Source organism: Streptopelia decaocto, assembly GCF_964273445.1.
Source record: "Streptopelia decaocto genome assembly, chromosome: 1".
Lineage (NCBI taxonomy): Eukaryota > Metazoa > Chordata > Aves > Columbiformes > Columbidae > Streptopelia > Streptopelia decaocto.
Window position 1 is genome coordinate 54,664,417 of NC_138663.1, and position 20,188 is coordinate 54,684,604.

General features: G+C 37.4%; 1 protein-coding gene across 4 annotated transcripts in view; it reads left to right on the top strand.

Annotated features, from left to right (window-relative positions):
* CAPS2 (calcyphosine 2) overlaps positions 1-20,188 on the top strand; it is a 32,520-nt gene that overhangs the window by 1,645 nt on the left and 10,687 nt on the right. For all 4 annotated transcript variants that reach the window (XM_082069363.1, XM_082069365.1, XM_082069362.1 and 1 more), the window contains exons 3-11: positions 2,311-2,357; positions 3,607-3,652; positions 3,779-3,898; positions 6,995-7,165; positions 12,020-12,142; positions 15,745-15,812; positions 17,777-17,896; positions 19,031-19,105; positions 19,988-20,083. In XM_082069363.1, the coding sequence (XP_081925489.1) occupies positions 2,311-2,357; positions 3,607-3,652; positions 3,779-3,898; positions 6,995-7,165; positions 12,020-12,142; positions 15,745-15,812; positions 17,777-17,896; positions 19,031-19,105; positions 19,988-20,083 (866 nt within the window). The remainder of the gene's footprint in view (positions 1-2,310; positions 2,358-3,606; positions 3,653-3,778; positions 3,899-6,994; positions 7,166-12,019; positions 12,143-15,744; positions 15,813-17,776; positions 17,897-19,030; positions 19,106-19,987; positions 20,084-20,188) is intronic.

Below are 20,188 nucleotides of genomic sequence, written 5' to 3' on the forward strand. Positions count from 1 at the left end.
AACAGCTGTCCCAAAATAACTGGTGTTCTGGGCACTTAGCTAGGATGTGGAGGGCTGGGGAAGAAACTAGTGCTTGCAATTAAGTGCAACAGAGGCTTGAATCTGTTCTGTGTGCTGCTGTCTCAGGCTGTTGGTGAAACTGGTAACAGGTGTGTCTATGTTTTTGTTTTACAAGACAGCAAGAAAGTGAAGCAACTTCTAAACCATAATTTCCAAAGACACAATTTCACATTGATGTCTAAAATGAATCTCAGTGCTCTGCATCCATTAGGAATAGCTGGAAAACAGAATTCTGCTGCATAATAATCTATTTTGAGATAACTTAGGTGTGCAACCTTCACAGGATCACTGTAGCAGAAACTTTGAGGTTAACTTTTGAAAGCCTGATCACTAAAAGTACGATCTTGGGTTCTGAAGGACATTGTTGTTATTATAGCTAAGATAAATATCGACATTTTTAATAACAGTTGATATTTCTCACAGAAATTGTGTACTTTATGCGGATGATGTAAAGTTAATTGGTAATCTTCCCTCAGCTCCCAAGAACCCATTTAACTTCCTTATTTGTTGGATGACCGCATGAGGAATTCTTGGAGTTTGACTGCCAAGTTGCTGTTTTCCTCGTTTGTTTGATTTGGAATGAAAAAGGACGTTTTGTAAATAATACACGTCAGTTTTATAATGTTATCTTTTAGCCAATCTTTTAAGAATGAAATACCTGTATACAACAAGAGCATTTGGGTTATTTAGTGTAGGTCAGGGGTATCAAACTCATTTTCATTGGAGGCCACATCAGCCTCGCGGTTACCTTCAAAGGGACAAATATAATTTTAGGACTGTATAAATGTAGAAGTAGTGAAAATGAGTGTAGGTTGTAAAAGAAAATAAATGTCCATTTTTCTGTATCTCTCACCTCTTTTTTTCTTCTCTTTCTTGTACCTCTCAGTTTTGAAATTTAGACTCCTTAGTCCATCTGATTCTTGGTGGCTTGTGGAAATAAAACATAGATTAAAATTAGGTTGAAACTGTGTGCTTTACCTTGTAAATGTGGACAGTTTTCAGGATGATTTTTTGCTTGCTTTCTTCATGATCCTATGACTTCTGGAAAAGGAATTACATTAATACTTTAATGTTTAGAATGTGGTATGTTCTTTACCTTATCACAGTTGAAGTAGTACAGAAAAAATAGATGCTTGTGATTTAATGCGTTACATTTAAGAATAATACTGAATTGTGTTATATATCAACGGTTTTTAACATATTTGACCACAAGGTGGCGGTATTTAGTATGTGCGAACTTACTGGAAGGAAACTTATTTTTCTAAACCTGGACAGCCGTTTTTGGGGGCACTGGAGGGTAGTGTTGCTGAACTGTGAGCTGCGTTTTCAGGAGCAGGTGACAAGTGTGTGTGGCAGGAAGGGAGTGACAGTTTTGTGACTGCTCTGAAGTCGTGAGAGGTGTTAGGGCACTGCTGAGATAGGATGTCTGCACAGTTCAGACTGTGATGCTGAGATCTCTGAGCTGAAGAGGGTGAGAACAAAGATGCTGGCCCTGGTTCAGAACATCCCCAAACCACATTTTCTTCCAGATTGGGAGGCCAGATGGGGGAATTGCTACCAAGTGCTTTCCCCAGACCAACTGTCTTCCCTAGGGATTTGCTGTTGGCTCTTTTCAGAAAGCTGTAGGGGGGGTAGGTTGAGCTTTGGCTGGAATTTTTTCTTCTTGCTATGTTTTTGCTCAGTTGAGTTTGGAGATCTGTGTGGTACACAGCCACGCAAAATTGTGTGAGTACACAAGCTGCCTAGTCATCATCATGTGCTGCTATACTAAAGCTCGTGATACAGTTACAGCAAATCTCAGGGCTTTTTTGGGGTCTGAGTAGCTCCACGTGAGCCAGCTGGCTGTCACTAATGTTTCGGTTTGAGGGTTGGCTGAGGGGGTGGTTCCCAACAAACAAGGGCCATGTGACCAAAACCCTTGTGAGCAGGGATTCTACAGAGTCTCAGGGACATGGATTATTTTTAGCGCATTATTAACAGCTGACATGGATGCTGTCTGGAGTATGGTTTCTTAATGGCTGGAAATCTTTCTGTCATGATCAATAATCAGTCTTTCAGTCTTATGATCTGTAAGAATCAACTCTCAATGAAAGGTTTTTGTTTTGTCCTTTTGTTAGTAGCATCGTGGTCAAATACATCAAACACATACTTTGAGTCATTGATTTTAAATATTCCAGAGAAGTTGAAAGAGAAAACTGTGTATTTTAATCCTGATCCCTGTAGATATGTAATAATGTGTTGTTTTTTTAGGGCTGGAGACCAGATACACGGGCTAGTCATGATCCTCGCCCACCAGAGTAAGTCTGCTTCTATTTCTGATCAGTTTGTATAACTGTGCATTATTAATGCAATGCAATTGCATTTGTATTGGTATGCAACTTGGTGTTCCATAAAATCTATCATCATAGGCTTGTTTTCTGTGATTTTATATTTAGAATAGAATTTTTGATGCATTGTTTGGATTGAAATTAAGTTGATTTACATTTGGTTGAGCTTAATGGTAGAGCTGTATTCAGGGCTTATACCTAGTCTTTCTGGAATATTTTTAATATAGTAGTCTGCAAAAAGAGAAAAACTTTTGGTTTTGCTTTAACTATTAGCCTTCTTTGCAGGTATTAAAATAAAAATGATAGAGAAACTGTTGTGAAGGGGTTTTACAAGCAAAGGGAAATTTTTTACAGTGTCTATAAAATTTAAAACCTTATAGTTACTTCTGCAGATAGGCAATGTCTGCTATTCTAAGGATTATGTTTGACAGTTTAGTTTGTTTGTTTTTTTTTTAACTGAAATGCCTTAAAGCCAATATATCTCTACATTATTTTACAAGTATGTGTGACCATGGCTTTGGATTGTTTGTAATGAAGTCAAGGAATATAAATTTCTGTGTACCATCAGTCATTCTTTAATAAAAAAGGACTGAAAATTAAGGACCGCTCTAATTCCAATAAGTAATCCTGTTATAACAAGATTCCAGAGTATACTTGGAGTAAAAGCAGAAGACATGGAGATACTTTGATGAATTGGGAGATGTTTTCATTTTGTTAGCACAGTGGAAGCCAAATGTACTTTAGCATTTCATTCTGCTTAATCTCTTCCAAGAAGTTGGGAAGGTTTGCATCCCAAGAAGCTGTTGCTTCTCTGTTGCCTCTCTGTTGACTGATTATAGAGGGATTTTGCCACAGACCTGCCGTGGAAAACAGTACTAAGGAATCCCTGATTTATAATCTTGTTGCAGCAGCTCCTGCTGGAGAGTGAAGAGAAGCTGGGGTGGCCATGCTGGGAGTGAAGAAGGGCCTTGCAGGGGCCCTTTTCAGCTGCCAGGGTGCTCTGCGCTTGGGGCAAAGCTCGCTGGCCAGATTCTGAGCTGAAGCACAAGAGACTATTAGAGATTTGCCAAGTAGGCTGTCTGCAATTGCAGGGAAACTGTTCCTAGCGGGGAAATTTTTGTGAAGGAGCTGATAATAATAGCTAATAGACAGTTTGCTTTTACTATAATTTAAAAATAAGAGGAAGTATTACTACTAAATTCCTTTCAACTTCCTGCAGGGTGCCATGCCTAGATCTGGGAAAGCTGGGAGATTCTGATGAAGAGGTAATTATAAATTCTGTCCTGAAGAGTTTTTAGAATTCATGTACTTCAGGAGTTTGTAAAAATATCACTGTAAATATAAATCAGTCATGATTACTTGTCTTTTTTCTTCTTTTTCTGTAATTTTAGGATGGAGACTCTTACATACCATACAGTGGAAGCTGTCCTCCTACATGCACTCTAGATTCATCTTCAGATTGGAGAAGATCATTGCAGACGCCACATGCATGGCATCATCAGGCTCAACAGGTCTGTCTGTTTTTACAAATACGCTCCTTTAGCAGTAATTTAGAAAACCATATTTAGCATTATTATACAAATTCTCTTTGTTTCTTTTGGTTAAACTCGTATCTCAAAGTTCTATTGGTCCAGAATATTTTGATCAAAGTACATTTTACTGAGAAATCTCTGGAATATTTTAAAAATCCTATTTTCTTAAGTACTTTAGCTCTTTTTTGTTGGTTGATACACTCATCTATTTCATCATACTTATTTTTGAGGAGGTATATTAATAGCTAGCTTTATCAGCAATTTGTTGAAGCAACTGAAAAATGTAATACTTCTGAGGTAGTGTGTGACTTTGGTTTAGCTTTGTAAACAAAATGGAACTTAGAGAAATAATAAAGATCAGTAGTAGTCAGTAAGCATCTGGAGAAAAAAACATAAATTTTTAAACAGTAAGTATTATTTTTATGGAAAAATTGTTACTCTTGGTGAAAAGGAGACTTGGAGTTAAGTGAAATCGTTTCATAGGGTTTTATTAAGACTCTTGTCTTTAAAACAGAACTGTGGTGTTAACTTCAGAATTAAGTTCAATTTGTCAGAGCACTTCTATTGTAAAATTTCTTGATCACATATCAGCTGTTTTTTTCCCTGTATGACTTAAAAACCTTGATCATCACTGATCCTAGAGGATTTTTAAGGAAAATCACTGGTCCAGATGCCAACGTTTTGGTTTATATTACAGTGCAACACTGTTAAAGATCTACATCCTCTATAATAAGTTTAAGAATGAATTTAATTACTCAGTTATTTCAATTATTCTATGAATGTAGGAAAACATTACCTTTGAATTCTTATATCTGAATGAAATTTGAAAAAGTGAGTGTGACTATTTTTATTTGATCGTTGGTACATATTTAATTTCTCTTTTCCTTTAGTTTGAAAAAGTATCTATAAAATCTTGTCAGAGGAAAATGGAGGTAAAGTAGCTGAAAAAACGTACACTGACAAAATAACACTAGCAACTCAGTAGTAGAGTGGTATAGTGTATGATCTGAAAATGTAATGTTTTAACTTATTTTGTGTGACAGGAACTAGCTTAATGGAGAGACTATTTTAAATGTGCTGTCATTCCATCAGTAGTTTGAGTGTTTAAAATGTGATAATTAAAGGGAAAATGCTGAAGCACTGCAAACTTCTGTTTGTAGTCTTTATGTATTTGAGAGATTAGATATCTAGAGCTTTAAACTAATTCAGGAATGCTACCTACACAATTATTTTATTTCATAATTGTGCACCATACATAATAATGGTAAAAATCTTACTAGTACATTTTTATTTGGTTAGGGTGCAGGAAATATCTTAACTTATCAATGTTATCTCTTTTTGGAAGAATTAGGAAATATGCTGTTTAAAAATCCATTCTTTCAAAAATATTTAACTTATGTAAACCTAAGAAGTACTCTGAGTTTTTTTAAAACAGAAATGTAGCCAGAAAAAACCCAAAACCAATTATTAATTTGTACATAACCTATGCCCTTTGAAACAAATAATATAGTGACTTGTGTGGCAGGGCTCCAAATTGGCTGGAGCTCAAAAAGAATCTGCCAAGATCGTGGTTTTGTGTTTCCCCATAAACCAAATGGTTTATCAACTTGGAAAAAAATGGGCATTTAAATAAAAACTGAAATGGTTAAGTGTTGTGGGTTTTTTTTTTAAGCAATGGGCTAAGAATATATTACTTCTCAGAATGTCTGTGTGCTCAACATGGGTATTTATGCATGTCTTAAGATGCGACTGTGACCATGCAACTGCGGAAAGGTTATTTTTCCTCTGCACTGCATTGTAAGCATGCACTGCAACTGTACTTGAGTTGCTATACTCTTTTAGGTCTCTGCCTACAATTTCATCACTTGCTTAACCATTTTGCTGAAATATAACATTCTTATGTATAGTTCTGTCTGGCTGCAGGAAGGCTAGTGAAAGGCTGGTGTGGCTTTGTTTGTCAGGGACTTTCTTCTCTGCTTTCCTTTCTATCATGTTACTACCTTTCTGTCTTCATTATGTCTTGAATACTGAAGTGCTGAATGTGCAGGATTATATCTTCTGTTCACTTACCCTCATTTGCTCTCCCTCTCTCTCTTTTTGCCTGACGTTTTTCCCCCCATCTTTTTGTGGAGAAGATTTTGAAGCAGTTCTAATATATTTTAATGTATTCTTCTGAGTGGCCTTTATTTCTGCATTGCTTGCTTCTGGGGTCCTGACTGAACATTCCTTTAGCAAGACATATTCCAGCTTCTTCAGTAACACACTGTGTAAGTAAATCTTGCCAAAATAGGTCACTTTGGAAGAATAATTTAAATACAATCTCGGTCATTCAGGAATTAACCAGTGAAGGGATGTGGATCCTCTTCTGCATGCTAAAGCTGCCCTTTCAAGAACATAAATATTTTGGGGTTTTGAGAACTGGTTTTCTAGAATGAGACTGTTACACTATTGTTGAAAGATGAGGTGTGCCAGGTAGAGATGCCAGATAGAGCGATCTTACTTTTGTTAGCATTGAAGGAATATAACATTGAAGGTGTTAGTTATTCAGGGAGAGAAAGAAGAATGGAGTCTTGGCTTTATGTCATTGCTGCTGTGTCTGCTGATCCAGCCTCCATTGTGTAGAGCAGTGAAAGGGATGTGAAGTTAGGAAGTTACTTAGGTGGCTTCACAGCCTTTTCAGCTGATACTGTTCTAGGGAAGGAAGTCCCAGTACTAATACTCATCTGCCATCCACAAATATTAGAACTTCTGATTGAAAAAATCCATCAGCCCATTTTCAGCCATCCAAAATAAAATGTCAGAATTTCCATCTTATAGGACAGAACCACTGTTTCTTGGCTTCTCTCCTTAAAAGGGATGTAAAACTATTTGGCTGTGTACATTTTAGATTAAAAGATGGCAGCATGCGAAGGACTCAGTGAAAATTAAGCCTGAATATACAGTCATATTCGCATTATTAATGTGAAGCATAGTGTAAAGAAGTTTCAGAAGTTACACTGGATGGGAATTATAATAATGCTGCTCTCATTCAATAGATCAACCAGAGGCTTTTATATTGATTATTCTTTGCTTTAGCATTCTGTTTTGGAGCAGAAGACAATACCAGAAAATCTGCGATCCCCGACAGACAGATATAAGCTGAAGTATCGTCAGTATGAAGCAGATCTGAAGGAAGAATATAAGCAGTATTCTCAGAGAATTGCAGAAAAGAAAAAACACCTCCGGTGTCCAGAAGCTTCAATAAAGGTAGCTGGCAAATAAGTAATTGCGTTTTTAAATAGCAAATGTATGCTTGTTTTTATCATAAATAAATAAAAATGTGTGATTTAGGTCTAATTATGAATAGAAAACAAAATATAGGAAGCTTGTTTCAGAATGAAAAACTGAGGTCCTCTGAGAATCTAAGTGTGTTTGTATTCTATGGTAAGATATGTAACTTTTGCCCTCAAAATGCATCTCTATCCTGAGCATGAAGAATAGCATAGAATAGTTTGGGTTGGAAGGGACCTTCAAAGGTCATCTAGTCCAAGCCCCTACAATGATCAGGGACATCTTCAACTACATCAGGTTGCTCAGAGCCCTGTCAAGCCTGGCCTTGAATGTTTCCAGGAATGGGGCATCTAACACTTCTCTGGGCAACCTGTGCCAGAATTCTACCACCCTTACTGTAAAAAAGTGTATTCCTCGTGTCTGGCCTGAGTCTCCCCTCTTTTTAGTTTAAAATCATCACCCCTTGTCTTTTCGCAACGAGCCCTGCTAAAAAGTCTGTCCCCATCTTTCTCATAGTCCTCTATTAAGTACTGAAAGGCCTTGATAAGGTCTCCTTGAAGCCTTCTCTTTTCCAGGCTGAACAACCCCAACTCTCTCAGCCTGTCCTCACAGGAGAGCTGTTCCAGCCCTCTGATCATTTCTGTGGCCTCCTCTGGCCCGTCTCCAGCAGGTCCATGTCTTTCCTGTACTTAGGTCTCCAGAGCTGGATGCAGGACTCCAGGTGGGGTCTCACAAGAGCAGAGTAGAGGGGCAGAATCACTTCACCTGCTGGCCCTGCTGCTTTTGATGCAGCCCAAGATACAACTGGCCTTCTGAGCTGCAAGCACACATTACCAACTCATGTCCAGTCTCTCATCCACCAGTACCCCCAAGTCCTCCTCTGCAGGGCTGCTCTCAATCCCTTCATCCCCCAGCCTGTGTTGATCCTGGAGGTTGCCCCAAGTGAGCTGCAGGACCTTGCATTTGGCCTTGTTGAAGCTCATGAGGTTTACATGGGCCCACTTCTTGAGCTTGTCCACGTCCCTCTGGATGGCATCCTGTCTCTCAGGTGTGTCAACTGCACTACTCAGCTTGGTGTCATCTGCAAACTTGCTGAGGGTGCACATGATCCCACTGTCTGTGTCATCGATGAAGATATTAAACAGTACTGGGTCACAATGTGGACCCATTAGGGACACCACTTGTTACCGGTGTCCATCCAGATATTGTGTCATTGACCACTACTCTATGGATGTGACCATTCAGCCAGTTCCTTATCCACTGAACAGTCCACCCATCAAATCCATGTCTCTCCAATTTAGAGAGAAGGATGTTGTGGGGGACTGTCTCAAAGGATTTACAGAAGTCCAGATAGACAACATCTGTAGCCCTTCCTTTGTCCACTGGCATAGTTACTCCGCTGTAGAAGGCCACTAGGTTGGTCAGGCAAGACTTGCTCTTGGTGAAGCCATGCTGGCTGTCCTGAATCGTCTCCCTGTCCTCCATGTGCCTTAGCACAGCTTCTGGGAGGATCTGCTCCGTGATATTCCTAGGCACAGAGGTGAGGCTGATAGGTTGGTGGTTCCTGAAGTCCTCCTTTCTACCCTTTTAAAAAATGGGTGTGATGTTTCCCTTTTTCCAGTCACCGGGGGCTTCAGCTGACTGCCATGACTTCTCACATATCATTGAGAGTGACTTGGCAACTACATCAGCCAATTGCCTCAGGACTCTGGGATGCATCACATCAGGTCCCATAGACTTAAGGATGTTCAGGTTCTGTAAGTCATCATGAGCCAGATCCTCACAGTGGGAGGGACTTTGCTTCCCCCAGTCCCTGTCTTGCAGTTTGTTTTCCATTTGAGAAGTGTGGGAAGACAGCTTGCTTGTGAAGATGAGGCAAAGAAGCTGTTGAGTACCTCAGCCTTTTCCTCGTATGTTAGCAGTTTACCAGTCTTGCTCATTGGGGAGGGGTGGGGGGAGTGCACATGTCCTTTGATCTTCCTTTTCTGGTTGACATACCTGTAGAAGCCCTTCTTATTCTTTGTGTCCCTTGCCAAGTTCAGCTCCAGCTGTGCCTTGGCTTTCCTGACCTCATCTCTGCACGACTGGGCAGTGTCCCTATGCTCTTCCTAGGATCCCTGTCGCTGCTTCAGCTGCCTGTGCATTTTCTTCTTGCCCTTAGTTTGACCAGCAGGTCTTGACTCAACCATGCTGGCCTCTTGCCCTGCTTACCCGATTTCTTACAGCTGGGGGTTGAGAGCTCTTGTGCTCAATCAAAAGCATCCTTAAAGATCTGCCAGCTCTGTTCTGCTCCTTTGTGCCTGAAGGCAGTTTCCCAGGGGGTCCTGTTGACTAACTCTTGAAGAGCTGGAAGCCAGCTTTCCTAAAATTCAAGGTCCTGACTTCACTCTTTGCCTGTCCCACACCCATCAGGATTGTGAACTCCGGGAGCATGTGACCACTGCAGCCCAGGCTGCCTCCAGTCTTGACATCACCAATTAGTTCTCTTACACTGGTGACCATCAGGTCCAGTATCGCATCCCCTCTGGCAGGGCTGTCTATTACCTGACTTAAGTATTTATCCTCAGTGTACTCGAGGAGTCTCTTGGATTGCCTACAGCTTGCCATGCTACTTTGCCAGCAGGTGTTGGGGTGGCTAGAATTCCCTATCAGGACAAGAGCCTGTGAGTGTGATGCTTCCTGTAGCTGGAGTAACAAGGCTTCATCAATAGTCTCCCCCTGATTGATAGAGAAGGTTGATAGCATGTTTGATAGGGAAGAGCTTGCAGCCTAAGAAGATGAGAGACAGCGGGAAGATCTTGGTAAAATGTTATTACCAAATATAAAAATGCATTCAAGCTCTTTTATTTTTTAAATATAGAAGTATATTAATTATTATTCTATTCAATTATGACTGTATATAGGACTTAAAAAGAAGAAGTGAAAGATGTAATCTGTACCTTAGAGAACTATTAACACTGAAAATGGAAGGGAATATGGGGGTTAAAATAATGAAAGATGTTATCTGTACTCTTTTCTTTGACGTTGTGTGAGATCCAGTACAATTGGTCTGCAAAGTTGGACTGCAAGCTCCATTAATTTCGCCAAGTTTCTTTTGTGTTTTTAAATTAAAACTAAGATACAAACAAGGGAAGATCAGTGGAGAGAAACTGGAAAACAAAGGGGTGAAAAAAAAGCAATTTTCCTTTTGTTCTGGAAGAGATAGTGGAGAAGGCTGGCTGCCCAGAGCAGGATACTTTGTTTTAGGTGTAAGAGAACAGGAAAAAAAAGTAAGCAACAGCTGTGAGGTCTGGTTGAATGCCAGACTGTGCTGAGGGTAGGTGACCATTTAAGAATCTTAATGAAAAGTTAAGTATGCAGATGTTGAGGGAACATATTGTGCTCATTGCTTTTCAGAGGAAAGGTTTGTGATGAATAACAATGAGATTACAGATTTTACTTGCTTAATGTTCAGTAAAATGAAAAGGGAAGGGCTTACATAAGTCAAAGATTATGTTTCACATATTTATTGTTTTAAACATATTGATAGTTTTAAAGGGACTTTGTTCTCTTATAGTCACACTTCTAGTGTTCAGATAAAACTTGGAGAACCTGCAAGTACTTTTAAGAAAACATTCTGTGAGTAAAAGAGTTGGGTGAAAAAAAATTCTGTTATTTTGTAAAGCTTATGTGTGGTGTCAGTTCTGGAGATTTGTTGTTGTATTACTTTTGTTGTTTCTTTTTTTAATGATTCTGCTCTTATGTACCAGTCTGACACCATCATGTCATTTTGTTTTCCAAGGACTGATTCCTTTCTATGCTGTACTGCAAGGCCATCAAAAGGGTATTTACAGGAGCAGACAAATTAATCCGAAACTGAAGAGATAGGTGGCAAGAGTATACTGGGAGAGAAAAAGCAGGACTGGCTTATTCTGGTGATTTTGGGTTCCAGAAGGTTACTTGCGAAGTATTAGAAGCCATATGCGTCAGTTCTTAGGAGAGATCTTAATATAATGTCTAGTAGAAGAATTTTCTATGTTAGATAGTGTCAGTACCTCATTAAATTAATACATCAAAAACTCTTTAGATTTCAAGATACTTATTATTTTATCTGATTAGTGGAATGTGCGATAGCTTTTCTTCTCTGAAAAGAAGCTGCTCCTAGAGGAGCGTAGCTAACAAAACCTACTCTTGTTTTTTTTTCCCCATGGTCCTTCTTTCCTGACTTCTGTAAACATAGTTCTCTTCGTCAGTTTTCTTAATATCCTCCATGTAGCAGATATTTCTGTAATACTCTCAGACTGATTTACAAATCTGTTAGACTTAGTTCAACAGTATGCTTTGGCTTTTCCCTATCTAGACTGTACTTAACTTATTTGCTGGTCAAAAAGCAGCATCTCTGTAATGGTGAAATTTGAGCTATATGCATAATGGCAAATCCACTGCTTTCTCTTGGCTGTTTTTCAGCAGAACAGAGAAATGATGAGCTCTTGTCTTCTTCAGAGAGCTACTAACAGTCTATCTTCTCTGACTTACTGCTGATATTTCACAAAGCTTGTAGGAACACAGTACTTTTGAGATTTTATTTCAATATGGTTGAAAGCTGGTAAGTATTCAAGTTAAAAGGAAATACAAGATAGCAAGATTTTTAAGTTCAGTTTCTGTTGAAAGCTAGGCTTAAAAAAAGACTTTTCTAAATAGCATGAAGTATTAATAGAAGTAAATACTTTAAAATAAAGAAGAAAGAAAAATGCTTTTAAGTAAATCGAGGAAAATGTGTGCAGCTTCGTTTGTTTATTTTTCTTACAATTAATTAAATTTGATTTATGAAGAGAGTGTATTTTTGTGTAGGGTGCCCAGCTTGAAGATGGACATAATGATGATCTTACAGCTCTTGATGAGAAAGCTCTCCTGCAACAGTGCTACACAAGCAAGCCGTATAATATGCAGCACAACATAATGAAATCAGAAGCTGTAAGTATTTTGGCTGGTATTATGCTGTTAACTGTCTAGACTTGCAGAATGACTTCCCAGATGTTCAACAGAAGGCCTTCAACAGTTAGGCCTTCGGTGATTTGGTTCTAGTATTTAATTGCACCCATTGGAATCATGGGAGTTTAAATGTTTGTTTCCATGCAATCTGAACTGAGCAATCCAGTGAGCATTTTTTTTAATCTTATTTGCGATGCTTGTATTTTATGTAGTAATGTATATAAATGAGAATGCAAATTATGAATTAACAACAGAAATATATGCATAAAACTAAGATTAACCGAGTGAGTTGAGTGAACCTGAGTATAGTGTTACATATCCTCTGGTCTGTAGCTTGTACCTGAGAACTGGCTTTGTAAGCTGCGTGGGCTCTGATGCTGGTATTAGATCAGGTCAGACCTGTGTTTGACTGAGTCTTCAAGCTCCAAGGATGAAGCTTCTACAGCATCTCTAGGCAACACCTTCCTGTGATATACTACTCTCCTTGTGAAGAAGTTCTTCCTATTACCCATACCAAGCCTCCCAAGGCTCAGGTTGTAACCTTGGCCTCCTGTTATACTGTTGGCCACTGTCAAAAAAAATTTGGTTCTGTTTCCTTTGCAACTTCCCTTTGGCTATTGAATGTTTTCAGAATCCCCCGTAGCTGCTACTTCTGCAAACTAAACAAACCCAAGCTCCCTTAGCCTCTCCTTTCAGAGTCAATCTGATCCTCTGTGAGATCTTTTCCAGATTCCCTTCATCCCTATTGATCTTGGGAAGGAGGGAAACCTGAAAACTGGAAACAAGTATGGCCTCACTTCCCTTATATGGACGTACAAATATGATTCTTTAATTTCTTAAGTAGACATGATTTTTACTCTTGTTAGGACTGAACAATAGAAGTCTTGCCCATCTAAGGCTAAACCTTGAATTTAGGATTATTTACAGTTATGGAGAACCTTGAGATTGGCTATTGCATGGTTAAGTATTCGCACGTACAGAATGATTGTTTGCAAAACTGGTTTTTGAAGGTATGGTTGAGCAGAGTTAGCAATCTAACTTTCTCAAGGAATACTAAGCCATGATAAATTTTATGAGATTGTAAAAGTAAACAATAATTTTAATTCATTTTGTTTGCTCATCACTGTGCACTGAATTTTGCATCATTGCAAACATTTATTTGATTTCTAGTCTTGTCAAAGTGAATATGGATGTTGTACTACTGAGGTCACTATTCATTTTCATGATAAGAAAATCTTTTAAGAACGTATTTTGTGAAGAACTTGAAGAACTTTCTGTTTGTTATTTTTAGGATAAGTTTAAAAATCTACGGTATAGGGTGAAGACAATGGAAAAAAACGTTTTGAAGTATCATTAGAGTAACTACACAATGCTAAAAGAAATAAGCTGAAAACACTGAGGAAGGGAGCAGTGCAGGACCACAAAATAATAGGTACACTGCAGCTGGCATGCTTTAAAAGGAAGCCAGCAGTGAGCAAGGTGTCACAGAGACCTTTAGAAGCACTTTTGTTATTGATTAGCACTCATGGTTGCACAGGCTGGCCATTTCTTTCTAGGAGTATTTCTTGGATTCTCTCAGGTTCAAGCTTCTGATAGTGCTAGAAATGATGCAAAAAAATCAGAAGTAGTAACTACATACATATTAATTCCATTTGGCATACATTGCCTCAATTGCAGGCATTTGATTTTAAGGTGTTTTAAAAATTTGCTTAAGAATACACAATGTTAAAATTTTCTTTTGTTGTAATCACTACAAAAAACTCTAATGTTAAAATAGAATATCTCTTTATTTTTCTATAGTCCCTTATTCAAGACAGGTTATAGTACATGTGTGATTGCCAATAGATGCTGTATCTAATAAAATAAGGGGTTTTGGGAAAAAAAAGATTAGTTTTCTCTGAATAATCATATTTTGTGAACAAAGTTACTACTTTTTAAGCAGTGAGAGCTGCTGCACATTCAGTGTTTGCATCAGCAATTTTGTGAATTCGTAGTAAAGCTTTTGTCCAAGAGCTGAATGGAAGATGTTCCATGGAAGAATAAATTTAGTGACCTAGTATTCAACTCAAATTCAATGTGTAACTTTTTTTTCTTTTTTTTTTTTTTACAGTCAGGTTCTTTCCAGCATGCTAGCTAGTTTGGCTCTGTATGACAGGGTCCATGGGATATGTTGTGTTTTAACAAACACTGCTCTGTATTATCAGTGTGTCCTCCTTTACATAATGCTTTTTGATACATCTATTGTGATGGTTAATGGGCAAAGATTCAGTAATTTGGAATAAAGCATCTGTAGTTCTGATAGGTGAAAAACAAAACATGAAAGCAAACTGAAAAGCCCTGTGTCTCCTGTAATTCAGAAATCTTTTAAGGCTTAAAATTCATTCGGAATAAACACCAAATAGTCTGGTGTTACATTATTTATTTGTGGTTTTTGGTTGTGTGGTTTGTTTTTTGTGGTGTTTTTATTTTGTTGTTGTTTGTTTGATTGATTTTTTTTGGGGGGGGGGGGGTGCGGGGCTAGTGCCAATCACTATTTACTTGAAGGTTATGAATTATACCCATAACATCTCTGTGGAATTAGGGATTATCCCTTACAGTTACCTGGTGTCTGGGAACAACTTTCGCTTCTTCTTCAGCCATGGGAAAGCTTGATCTATCTAGAATTTGGTTTGCACACAAGAATTGTGGGGGAAAAATAACCAATCAGAAAAATATCTTAATTCTTCAGTTTTAGAATACATACAGAGTTATCAAAAAGGTTGCATAAATCCCCTAAGTAACAATAATCTCTGATTTCTCATATATAAAGATTATTTTTTTGGGGAAAAAAGACAATTTTCAGTGCAGTGAAAAAGTTCAGAAATCTGGAAGATAAAACAAAGAGAGGTGCTGGGGCCTGGTTGTTGCCAGTGGCCTCCAGGTTGTCCTGGGATATCTTCTTGTGCTTTGGTTTCTCTTTCTAGGAAACAAATCATGGTCAACACCTGAGCACTTTACAGTGAATGCCACAAAGTTATAGTTCAGCGTTATTTTCATAAAAAGAATAATAGGATCATCTTAAATCCCCTTCCCCCTTAGGATGATCTTTCCTGAAGGGTTTCTCAGATTGGTCTGTCTCAGCAGAAAATTATTGTGGCATGCAGCAAATAATAATTGTGCGTTGAGACTAAGTCTTAAAATAATTTTTTTGACTAAATATTGCTGGAGGTAAAGTTTCATTCTCTGAGTTGGAATCTGTGTCAGCCATGAAACTTGAAATAGTGTGAGTTTCCTCAGGCTCTATTGTACTTACAGAATTTATTGGAAACAATGCAGAGATAAGGATGCTCTCTGTCAACAGAAATACTAGAATTATCATATTATTGACAACCAATATGCATAGACAATTTGAGTGTGTAGCAGAGTATATTATTTGTCTATTTGTTATGCAAACAGAACTCTCTTCAAAAAGATAGAGGAAAAAAAAGATTAATTGTGACATAGGTAAGATTGTGACCTCTGAGTGTTGTCTTAAGGGGCAATTTATTATTTGAACTGTCGGGTGTTATATATTTAATTTGCTCTGAGTCAGTTTTTCATTGCAGGAGGATGTTGCTGCAGAGAGGAGAAAACAGGCTGTAGTAGAACAAGTGATGGTGGATCAGTTATCCAGGTAAATGAATTTATAATGTAAAATTTCAGTTTTCCCTACAGAAGAATTCAGATCTGCGAGTGTGTGGCTCTTCTTGCCTAGGATATGTTTTGGATCATCTCATTCCAACTCTTGTGCAGTCTTATGTGGTGTTATTATTTGCAAAAATTTTTAAAGTGAAAAATCTTTTAAATTAAAAGATCAGTTTAAAGTGCTGGGTGTACGGTCATTTTTTTTTTTTTTTTCTGAGAATAATTTTGAATTTCATACTTGGACCTAATTAAGGGCTTTCCAATAGCACTAGCTCTCAGAAATAACCCTCTTGCACCTCAGCAAAATATATGGATACCTGCTGTTACAAATTACACTTCTTCAGTATTTATTTTATTTTCTGAGAATCTTAGTTTTATTAATATTCCTTTATTAATATTGCCACAGCATCCCTCTGGAGTAAAGGAGTCTCATACCAATGTTGGACAGGTAGGAAGAAAAGGCACAGTGATGAATCAAGTTGATCAAGGTTGTACAGGAAGGCTCTTCTAACTTCATTGCTGTCTCTCTAGGTCTGAGAAGGCATAGAAGCAATGTAGAAAGATCTCTTTTTATGTTAAGGGTGAACAAAAGTAACTTACAGGTAAAGATCAGTATAGTAAAAACATTTTTCCTGATTATTATTCATGTATACTTTTTCTCATTTTTAACCAGTTGTCTGGTTATGGCAGCATAGGATGGTGTAACCTAGTTTAATATAGTTTCATGTTACCTTATGCTTGCTAAACATCTGTGGGTAGCTCTACAGTATGTTGCATTCTGTACTTCATTTACAATCTCTGCAGTCATCTCTACTCCTATTATAGCCCATCAGATCTTAAGACTTTGAGGGTGAAATGTTGTTACACTTCACCATTTTATTTCTTCTTGGTTTTCGTTCCAACTTCAGTTTAAATGACCTGTATTGTTGAAAAGTCTATTAATGCTTTTACACACTATTTAAAAGATATCAGAAAAATCGCATGAAGGAAACAAGATTGTACTGAAACACAATGTTGAATTCCAAGTGTCATTGTAGCAGGATTAAAAATACGGAGTGTTCAGTGCAGAAATCCCCAGTTTTCAAAGAAATACTTGTCCCATGTCATACCTCTACGAAAGTGTAAGTAAAGCAGGTGATTACAGAAATTATCTTAAAAATGTGCTGGTTGTGTTGAAGTGTTTGAATTCTACTGATGCTGGATTAAACATACAGGTTTGTGCATCTTGGATCATGGATGCTTGTTTTGTGCTTAACGTCCTTCAGCTACTTTGCCTTATTTTTTCCATGTATTCCTTCTCCAACTATACCCTTCTGTTGACAATGTCAAAACAATATCCAGTAGTGCTGCAGCTGCATCAGGATGAACTTCTAATTTAAAAAAATCTCTCTGTTTATGTTCCAAATACATCTGCGCCAGTACCGCCAAACAAATTGGTATCAGAGAGCAGGATATTAATTGGGGAAGATTAGTTCAAAACTGTTGCATGAAAAAAAACTATTCAAGGAAATACAAAGGTGTTTTGATGTGTTAATAAAGTTAATAAAACTATATTAGCCATGCCAAATTGTTTTTCCTTCTGATTATGAACCATTTCCAAAGATTTATTTGATATATAGATATAACATATATATCTATATCTATATCTATATCTATATATAATGTATATAGATATATCAAATATACTTTGAATAATACATATGTATATACAAAGTTACTACATAGTAGGGCACTGCTGGAATATTTTTTCATGTATTTGATTTTGAGTAGTTGACTTCAGGATTTTTAAAAACAAAAAAATAAGCCCACAGTTTTATGCAAGCTTAATGGATAACTCCAAGATTTTATTGTTGTGTTACTCTTGAGTGTTTTATTTCCTGAGTAAGAGTATGTAAGATCTGAAATTCAAACATACTAATAGTCAGAGGGCTTCTCTCTGCTCTTGCTGGCCAGAGCTGTTATAAGTGACCCAGAGCAATCCATGCGTGATGATGTTTATAAGGAAGCTCATGGACTTCTGAGACTTGGGACAGCACCAATGCGTTTTAGAAAAAGAACTCTGCATGAAACGAAGTAAGTTTTCTCTAGTGGTCTTTTTTTTTTTTTTTTTTTTTTTAGAAATACATTTTCTGCTGTATTTTTTATTATTTTGGGCCCTGCAAAGTCCGTTTGCCTTTCCAGATGTTTTATTTGTGGCTTGAATCCTCCACCAGCTTCATGTAGCCTCACAATACTTATAATTGCCCAGTGGGACCTTTTTATGGGGATCTCTGTGTATCATGATTGATTCATAGAGTTTATAAAAGCTGTGAGAACATTCTTGAGCTTATATTGATATTGTTCATCACAGGGTTTTACCAGCCTTTACTGAGCTATTGAATTCTTGCAATGTTGTTATATCCGTTTAGAGATTCCTATCCTGAGGTGCATAAAATTGCATAAATATGCATCTGCAAATGCTAATGTAGATCTTCACCATATAATCATACTTTTCTTTCATGTTTTGATTTCTGCTGCAATAATTAACCACATTGGTGTTTAAATGTCATTCCTGCCCTGTTAGCATTGAAGTAGTAACTCCAAGAGCTTAAGAAAACTGAGAAAATGCTGTGATCTATAGAATGAAATGAATCTGCAGGTCTGAGTTTTGTTCTGTCATTCTTTCTCAGCATGCAGGCAAACATCTCTGCTTTGTGCATTTTAACATCCTTCTCTAAAGTCTTTCTCAACAAATTTCATCTTTGTATTCTTACAAAAAAAAAATAAAAGGGGCAACAAAACCAGTCTCGATCTCTTACACACACCACAGGGACAAATCTTCATTTCTGGAACCAGTAATATGGGCCAATATGAAATATCTAGGTGGGTAAAGAAGCCCTATCTTGAGTATTTTTGCAAGAAAACACATTGATTGGTGGATGTAAGATAAGTGGTAGAAGTTTAATTCTTGATATAAATATGTAAACAAAATATCCCATTCATATCTAAGCCTTCTGCTAATGTACTCTCATATTATGTAATTACAGAACACCTTCCACATTACAACTCTGAGTTGCTTTTTAACTCAACTACATGGGATCATCTCCTCAGCCAGTTGCCAAGGATACCGTATTTGACATTTTTTTGCTGTTTTGAAGCAGTTGATTTTTATGTAACGTTTCTCTGTGAGCATATAGGTATCATTAACGTGCTGCATTGTTTTCACAGAATAAGGACCAAATCAGGATTAACTGAAAATATGCTTTCTAACAAGCTACGCTTTGATTGTAGAATTATATCGAGGTAATTGCTAATTTTGTGAAGCTTTTCAGTTCTATGAATTTATTAATGATAATCTTTACCTTCTTGAAATAATTAGTGGCATTGGACATTTCTGTTCCCTATGTTTAGAATGGAATATGTGCTGTGTGGATATATATATGCATACATGTATAATACAGGTTTTGACATGGCTGATGGATGGTGACTTCACAGTCCTATTGCACAGTGTTAAGATACATCAGGAATGTTACTTTACCATCATACCCATAGGTCCGTGCAGGACAGTTACCACAGGGGCTGTGTAAAATAGTGCTCTTAGCCATTACACCTCAGTTGATTAAAAATTATCCATGTTTTAGCTCATGGCAACAACCACTGTGGTTGGGAAGGATGACTTAGTGTCTCATTTGTAGCTCCTTATGTGTTAAACTTGCATTTTTAGGGCATCTTTGAACCTGTTCTGAATTTGAGTAGTGGTGACATGAACATATTCTTCAGCTCAGAAGGTGGCACTTTCCTGAAGCAGTGAGCTGCTTACTTGTTAGACATAGCTGAGGATTCAGCCACGTAGATTCATACACCATAATGAATGCAGTAGTCCTGGTGGAAGCAATCCTTTAGTTAATGAGTGAAAATTACATTGGTGTACCAAAACATGAAGCCTTGAAAGGTGTTTTTAACATTATGGAGAATAGAATATTGCAGAAAAGTACGTGTCCAAATCCAGAAGTTGAATTCCGTTTAGAGAAAATGGTCGGAGACCTCTTCAAAGACAATGATTGTACAATATGCAACATTTGAAATAGAATGAATATTCCAAAATAGAAATGTTATTTTTGTTTGGGTTGAATTGGATTTATACAGATGCAAAACCATAAAGGTGCTTTTCAATTTTCTTCCCAGAAATGGTCGTGATGCCTGTAGAGAGTTGATGGGATTTTTTTTTGCATGTGACAGATCCCTTACTGTGTATGAATTTCGACAGTTTGGAAAGAATAGGTAGGATAAATTACTTTTTAAAAAGGTTTTAGAAAACATCTTCCACTGTATCTAAGATACTTAAATAAATTTAACTGTTTTAATATAGGTTTTTAATTATTTCAC